Source organism: Phaenicophaeus curvirostris, chromosome 27, assembly GCF_032191515.1.
Source record: "Phaenicophaeus curvirostris isolate KB17595 chromosome 27, BPBGC_Pcur_1.0, whole genome shotgun sequence".
NCBI classification, from domain to species: domain Eukaryota; kingdom Metazoa; phylum Chordata; class Aves; order Cuculiformes; family Cuculidae; genus Phaenicophaeus; species Phaenicophaeus curvirostris.
Window position 1 is genome coordinate 613341 of NC_091418.1, and position 7947 is coordinate 621287.

Genomic DNA, 7947 nt, shown 5'->3' on the forward strand with positions numbered 1-7947 from the left:
CTCCGTTTTCTGCTTCCATTTTTCCTTCCAGACGGCTGGTGTTAACACGACAGACAAAGAAATGGAAGTCCTTCACTTAAGGAATGTCTCATTTGAGGATGCTGGGGAGTATACATGTTTGGCGGGTAATTCTATTGGGATCTCCCATCACTCTGCATGGTTGACAGTTCTCGAAGGTATTTACTCCTCTTCCTCTCCCTTTCCTTCCTCCTTTCCAACGTATGCATCGTGGTCTGGGAGAGAGCGCTTCCCGTTCCTGCCCATCCGCTGCGGCTCAGCATGCAGCAGCAGAGCTGCGGGGCTGCTCCCTGCAGCCAGAGTGGGACGGGACATGTGTCCCCCCACTGTTTGCACCCCCTCTGCCCCCAGTTGGGGTCTGCCCCCCGCTCTCTCCCTGGCCCAGGCGATGCATATCAGGGGAACTTAACCAGGGGCTGCTCCGCTGGAGCAGGGTGATCCTGTGCTGTGGGGCACAGCCAGCGCTGCCTGCGCAGGGGGCTTGGGGTTCAGGGGGTCTGGCAGCGCTGCCGGGGCGCTGGCTGTGCCCTGCGGGGCAGGATCTGTGCCGGGGTTGTGTGTCGCTTCTGCTGGGGGCAGCTGCCCCGTCCCCATTGATGCTGCTCCTCGGGCATCAATGCTGCACGGACCAAAGCCTGATAACAGCAGCCGGGAAAGTTTTTGGGGTGCTGCGTGCTGCTTGCTTTCCAGCCAAAAACTTTCCCCGTTATCAGCCACTGCTTTGTCAGCTGGGTGTGCTCGGAGGTTGGACAGAAATCCTCGATTCCCTCTTACGCCTCCCTCTGAGGCTCCATTCTCTGGGAGGTTGGGCTGGGGGGATGGTGGGGGGATGCAATGATTCACCATGGTTTGTGGCCACACTGGACTGTGCCACAGCCGCTCTGAGCTGTTCACGGCGCTGCCACCTCCTCTGCCACCGGTGGCCACCAAAGCAGGGACTGCCCAGGCCACAGCGGGGACGGGACCTTCCTCCGCCAGCCCGGGGTCCCACGGAGATCGCCGCCACTGGAGCTGCTTCTGGCTGCTCTGCTCCCAGCTGTTCCTGGTCATTATCCATAAGGCCTGGGCTTCCGCAGCCCCGGGCACTGCTGGGCGCCCTCTTCCATCGCACCATGCGCAGGGTGACCCCAAATCCAGAGGGACTCGCTCTGCGCTTGAGCAGAGCTCGGCAGCTGGGATATGCGGTCGGGGATGCCCCGTCCCTGCGGGGGATGCAGGAGAGCATCTCCAGCACTGACAGGAGAGCTCCGCGGCCTCCGTGCAGCCGGTGCTGCCGTCCCACGTGGCCCCGGCCGAGGGGCACAGGCACCGTCCACCCCACGTCACAGCTGTCTCAGTCGACCCCCGCGCAGAGCCCCCTCCCATCCCAGGTTCATGCCTGCAGATGTGATGCTGCCCGGCTGCGGGGTGGGGGGTGGGCAGCCCCCCTCGTCCCCGCCGCACACTACGAGGCCTCCAGCGATGCCGAGTGTGTCCCCAAGCCAAACGTGTCTCCATCAAGCAGAGGAAGGAGCCGGGGGGCTCCCCCAGCACCGCTCCTCGGCCCCAGGTGGGCTCACAGGTGCTGACGCTCTGTTCACGCCAACCCAGCTATCGAGGACACCCCAGCCATGATGACGTCCCCCCTCTACCTGGAGATCATCATCTACTGCACAGGGGCCTTCCTCATCTCCTGCATGGTGGTGACCGTCATCATCTACAAGATGAAGAGCACCACCAAGAAGACGGACTTCAATAGCCAGCTGGCTGTGCACAAGCTGGCCAAGAGCATCCCCCTGCGCAGACAGGTAACAGAAAGTAGAGAGGGGGTTTGTTTGCACCTATTGCCCTTCCCGAGAAACCTGCCCTTCCCGGGGGTGGTTCTGGATCAGGACGGAGGAGGGGGAAGGCCTGGGAACACCTCGCCCTGCTTTGTGCACCCTCTTCCAGCCTCGTGCGGGTGCGTGCGCTCTGCCCCAGCTCGGCAGCGCAGCGAGGGGGAGCTGCCAGCCTGTCCTCATCCCCTGCTCAGGGGGACTCAGCAAGGGTGAGGAGAGGAGCAGAAGGATTTACTGTGATTTAATGTTCAAGAAGAGCGTATTTCACACGCCACAGAGACAGGAGGGCTCCCAGGCTGTGTATTTTGTGGTAGTGGCATGCTGGAAATACCATGACTCCTGGGCTCAGTTCTGGGCCCCTCACTCCAAGAAGGACGTTGAGGGGCTGGGGATTGCATCTGGAGAAGGGACAGGGCTGGGGAAGGGTCTGGAGAAGAAGGGTTCTGAGAGCGTCTGAGAGTCCTGGGGCTGTTTAGTCTGGAGAAGAGGAGGCTGAGGGGAGACCTCATTGCTCTCTGCAGCTCCCGGAAAGGAGATTGTGGTGAGGTGGGTGCTGGTCTCTGCTCCCAAGTATCCAGCGATGGCCTCAAGTTGCACCGGAGGAGGTTTAGATTGGATTTTAGGAAGAATTTCTTCACTGAGAGAGCGGTGAAGCCCTGGACCAGGCTGCCCAGGGCAGTGGTGGCGTCTCCATCCCCAGAGGGGTTCAAAGAACATGCAGACGTGGCGCTCTGGGACAGGGTTTAGCAGGCACAGTGGGACTGGGCTGACAGTTGGGCTGGGGGAGCTTAGAGGGCTTTTCCAACCTTAATGATTCTGTGATTCTACTACATTAAATGTTCTTCAGTCTGGGTGTGAGGAGGAAGCAGTACTGCGAGCCCCGTGCCCACAGGCGGTGGGGGCTGCGGGCAGGGTCGGGGCGCGGAGGCTCCTGGTCAGTACGTCCCTCCCGGAGGGGCAGCCGCCCGCGGCGCCCGGTGCTGCGTGAAGGTAACCCACATCCCCCTGCAGGTGTCGGCCGACTCCAGCTCCTCCATGAACTCGGGCGTGATGCTGGTGCGGCCCTCGCGGCTCTCCTCCAGCGGCACCCCCATGCTGGCCGGCGTCTCCGAGTACGAGCTCCCCGAGGACCCGCGCTGGGAGCTGCCCCGGGACAGGTAGGTCCCAGCCTACCGGCTGCGCTCTGCTCCAGGGACAAGCTGGAGCAGCAGGGATGGGGATGGTGGCATCACCCATCCCGCTGGCCGCTGCCGGCAGCCAGAGTGCTTCACCACCGGCCCCCAACGGGGTCTCTGCTCCTGCCAGGCTGATCCTGGGCAAACCCCTGGGAGAAGGATGCTTCGGGCAGGTGGTGCTGGCGGAGGCCATCGGCCTCGACAAGGACAAGCCAAACCGTGTGACCAAGGTGGCGGTGAAGATGCTCAAGTGTAAGTGGTGGCCAGAAGGGGGGTCCCAGTGCAGTGCCACAGCCGTGGCGCTGGGGCTGCAGCGGGGGGAGACCCAGCCTGGTCCCCCCTCACCGCTGCCTTCTCCGTTGCTTTAGCTGACGCCACAGAGAAGGACTTGTCCGACCTCATCTCCGAGATGGAGATGATGAAGATGATCGGGAAGCACAAGAACATCATCAACCTGCTGGGAGCCTGTACGCAGGACGGTGAGGACACACAAGCATCCCCTCTGACCCCTCTGGCTGTGTCCACGCGCCGGGATGGGGCTGAGCCTGCACCCGCGGGGACGGGAGCCTGGCCACTCATCCCACCACCCCCACAGGACCCCTCTACGTGATCGTGGAGTATGCGAGCAAGGGCAACCTGCGGGAATACCTGCAGGCGCGGCGGCCCCCCGGCATGGAGTACTGCTACAACCCCACGCGCATCCCCGAGGAGCAGCTCTCCTTCAAGGACCTGGTCTCCTGCGCCTACCAGGTGGCCCGGGGCATGGAGTACCTGGCCTCCAAAAAGGTGAGGAGCTCCTGGGGCGCCGTGTTGGGACGGGGAGGTGGGCGGCTGGGCCTCTTTTATCGTGGGAGCTGGGGTTTCGTGGATCGCCTGACGGCCCCGTGCTCGGTCAGTGCATCCACAGGGACCTGGCGGCCAGGAACGTCCTGGTGACCGAGGACAACGTGATGAAGATCGCTGACTTCGGTCTGGCCCGCGACATCCACCACATCGATTACTACAAGAAGACGACAAATGTGAGCTGGGGGGCGAGGGGCTTCGCCGGGGTGGTCAAAGGGGCCCCAACCTGTGCAGGTGTTGCTGTGGGCAGGTGGGGCGATCCCATCCCCCTGGTTCTCCCCACTCCCTGGCACCATGGAGCCAACGTGGGGCTTTCTTGTGTCACAGGGTCGCCTGCCAGTGAAGTGGATGGCCCCAGAGGCTCTGTTTGATCGAATATACACTCACCAGAGCGACGTGTGAGTAGCGGCCGCGGGACACGTGCTCCCTGCCCAGAGATGGGCTGGGTCAGGGGTCACAGGGAGCCAAAACTGGAGGGAACAAGTTCCCCTCAAGCACTGGGGGACTCATAGAATCATTAAGGTTGGAAAAGACCTCTGAGATAACCCAACCAAACCCTCGCTTGTCTGCTGTGCACTTTGCTGTGCCCTTCTCAGCCGCCCTGTCCAGCAGCGCTCTCGCTGCCTGCATCTCACAGCATCTCACTGAGGTCCCACCCCACTGCATCTCGTAGCCCAGCGCCCGTTGGCAAACATGATGCGCGCCGTGGCGAAGTGCATCAGCTGTGATTCGTCTTAATTTAATGAAAATAGAATTACCACCAGCAGACAAAATATTTTGAATCCAAATAATATCTGGTGCTGGGAGATGTTTGTATTGCGGAGCAAATCAGAGCTGTTCGTGCTCATCCCTCTCAGCAAGCGAGCTCCTACCCGCACTCCGCAGTGGGGGTGTCGGCTCCCCAGCAGCGGGTGTCCCAGCGTCTGCGCTGTTTGCTCGGGCAGGTGGTCCTTCGGCGTGCTGCTGTGGGAGATCTTCACACTGGGTGGCTCGCCCTACCCTGGCGTGCCCGTCGAGGAGCTCTTCAAGCTGCTGAAGGAAGGCCACAGGATGGACAAGCCCAGCAACTGCACCAACGAGCTGTGAGTGTGGCGCTGGGATGGGGAGGAGGGGCGCCCTGGCACCCCAGTTCCCGCTGCTCGGCCAGGGACCAGCAGCGCTTCCCCTCCCTGCGCTCCCGGAGCCGCGCGGGGAGCCTCTGGGTGGGACTGCTTGGCCCGGGGCGCGGGCAGGTGCAGGGGGACTCAGCCAGATGTTCCGAGTTACTTTCCCAGCGGTTCCCATCCCTGCAAAAGCATCACTCAATCTGTTTGCAATGATCAGCATGTCCCTTTGTTTTTCCCCGGCAGGAGCGAATCCCAGGATGACCCCAGAGCAGGACTAGCTTAGCTCCCCGTACATCCTCCTCTCACAATAGCCCAGCATCCTTCCCAGCACCCACAGCTGGCAGGGTGGGCAGGGAATTCCCTCTCTTCCATGCAGGGGATTAGCCCTAAATCCCTGGATTCTCCTCATTACTGTCTGTTGGTCCTAGCCCGGGGGCCAGCAGCCGTTCCCAGTTCCCGGGCACCGTTCCCAGTTCCCAGGCACCCTCGTAGGCGTCTCCAGGTGCTCACTCCGTGCCCTCCCCTCTCCTCTGTCCCCAGGTACATGATGATGCGGGATTGCTGGCACGCGGTCCCCTCCCAGAGACCCACCTTCAAGCAGCTGGTGGAGGACCTGGACAGGATCGTGGCCATGACCTCCAACCAGGTAGGAGAAGCAGCTCCCGCGAGCCAGCACCCACCCTTGTCCTTCCTGGGGTGGGCGCTCCCCGCTTAGCCCATCCTCGGCGTTCTCTCCCCCAGGAGTACCTGGACCTCTCCATGCCGCTGGATCAGTATTCTCCCGGCTTCCCGGACACCCGCAGCTCCACCTGCTCCTCGGGAGAGGACTCTGTGTTTTCTCATGACCCCCTTCCCGACGAGCCGTGCCTTCCCAAGCTCCCCCCTCAGCACACCAACGGCGGACTGAAGCGACACTGAGGCTGGTGCTGCCAGCAGGGACTGCTGTGCCGTGCCGTGCCGTGCTGTGCCCGCGGGCTCCCGGCGGACGCTGCCCTCGCAGCCCGGTGGTGCTGAGCTCTCGCAGAAAGGATTCAGAGACACACCTGTAGCATCTCACGCAACCAAACCCACCCGCCTGTCCTGCCAGCTTCTCCTGCCACCTTAGCTGTGAGCTCTCTGCAGCCCGAAGGGTTCGTTCTGGTGTTTCTTTGGTGTTTCCTGTTTTTTAAAGCCTATTTTCCGTGGAGTCTGTGCTTGGCTATTCCACTTGGTTGAGCCCAAACCCTGTCCCGTGGGCAGCCGGGGAGCCAGCCTCCCTCCCTGGGACGAGCACGGAGAGCCGGGCTTCTCTGCGACCTGGAGAACTCACAGAGCTGGGAGCAGCGCTGGGTTTGTGCGGCTGCGTGAGCCAGAACGTCAGCAGCCTCGCAGGGATGTGCCGGAGACGCTGCGCTCAGCAGTGCCGCCCGAGCCCAGGTACCTGGGGCGTGGGGAGGCAGCGAGCGCTCCGCTCAGCGCTGGTGGCAGCGGCCGAACCGGCGCTGAAAGCAAAAGCCCCGTGTACATAGCTAAAAATATGTATAAATATGAATATATATTTACATGTCTTTTAAAAAGGGTTGTTACCAGAGCTATACCGGTTTGGTAGTGAGGTACTAGTGGCTGGTAGGTATCAGTTGCTATGAAAACAAAGTCCATATATTTTGCTACTTTTGCGGTTTTTATTTTTTTAAATTATGTTCTAAACCTATTTCAGTTTAGGCCCCTCGATAAGAATTGCTGCTGCTGCTTCAGTTTTATATGGGGTTGTATTAAACAATAATAATAATAACGTGCCGATGCCTTTTGGGAATACGTTGTCATTACGTGCCTGGCCTCTCCCTGGCCCCGAGCCCTCGGGGGACGCTGCCCCCACGCCCCGGGCGATGCCCGCCAGTGCCTTACGGCGCCCGGGGAGCCTCCTCGGCCGGGTCCCCCCTCTCCGTACTCACGGGCTCGGGCACCGGGGCGGCTGCCCAGCTCTGCTCCGCTGGGGAATTTCCTTGGTGAGGGGCAGCCCCGCAGCAGGGAAGGGGCCGCGCGCCCCGTCCCTTGTCGTCGCTGGTGTTGAGACCCCCCTACCCCCAGAGCCAGGGCGCTGTTACTTGAAAAAGTTTATTTTGCCTTTGTATGGAGAAATATTATTTGTTGTAAACTCTTCTGTAATGAATCTGGAATTCTTGTAATTATTAAAGACTTTAACCAAGACTTCGCCAGCCGCGGCTGCATCCCTGGAGGCTGAGGGGGATGCTCCGTGCTGGTGGGTGATGGAGAAGGAGCTGGGAGGGGTCCAGACACTAAATTCACCCGAGGGAGCGGTTTGGGAAAGCGATGTCAGCGTGCCGCGAGGAATGCCGGCTGCTTTTGTGGGAATTCTGGTTTTCACAGCTTCAACTTTCCCCAGATTCTCCCGTTCAACAACTAAACACCCTTCATCTCCTCTTTGCTACCAAAACAACGCGAGTGACGGTGTCAGCAGAGGCTCCTGGCGGGTCCCCGTGGGCTCGGCTGTTGCAGCCCTGGGATGGGGTGCTGGGGATCCAGCCGCACAGCGCTCTCCTCCTGGCGTAACCACCTGGCTCTGCTTCCATCATTCCGCTTTTCCTGTCTTTTTTTCCTCCTCCCAGGTCAAGCTGGTCCCAGCCTGGGGCGTTTAAACCTGACCTGCTGCCTCCAGAATCCACTGGCCCTAGAATCATGGAATCGTTAAGGTTGGAAAAGCCCTCTAAGCTCATCCAGCCCAACCCCACCGTGCCTGCTAAACCCTGTCCCCAAGTGCCACCTCCACATGCATTCTGTGCCCCTCCAGGGCTGGAGATCCCACTGCCCTGGGCAGCCTGGTCCAGTCCTTGACCTGGGAAAGGCGTTTCAGCGCCCAAGAAGCCCAGGGTGGATAAAGGTGCTGCTGAGGACCCTCTGTGGGGGCATCATCCTGCGCCCTGTGGCTCCCTGAGCTCTCGGGGTGCAGGGTCCGGGCAGGGGTCCTGGCTGGTGGCTCCTGGGAGGAAG

At 61.1% G+C, this 7947-nt stretch overlaps 1 protein-coding gene across 4 annotated transcripts in view; it reads left to right on the top strand.

The window, feature by feature from the left end:
• The window catches only part of FGFR1 (fibroblast growth factor receptor 1), a 29671-nt gene extending 22525 nt beyond the window's left edge, over positions 1-7146 (top strand). For 2 of the 4 annotated variants that reach the window (XM_069877696.1, XM_069877694.1), the window contains 11 exons: positions 32-176; positions 1609-1811; positions 2847-2992; positions 3141-3262; positions 3379-3489; positions 3606-3796; positions 3907-4029; positions 4181-4251; positions 4798-4935; positions 5500-5605; positions 5701-7146. In XM_069877696.1, coding sequence (XP_069733797.1) covers positions 32-176; positions 1609-1811; positions 2847-2992; positions 3141-3262; positions 3379-3489; positions 3606-3796; positions 3907-4029; positions 4181-4251; positions 4798-4935; positions 5500-5605; positions 5701-5877 — 1533 coding nt within the window. In that variant the 3' untranslated portion in view covers positions 5878-7146. The remainder of the gene's footprint in view (positions 1-31; positions 177-1608; positions 1812-2846; positions 2993-3140; positions 3263-3378; positions 3490-3605; positions 3797-3906; positions 4030-4180; positions 4252-4797; positions 4936-5499; positions 5606-5700) is intronic. The other 2 variants (XM_069877692.1, XM_069877695.1) reach the window with 1 other exon arrangement.
• Positions 7147-7947: the final 801 nt, after the last annotated feature.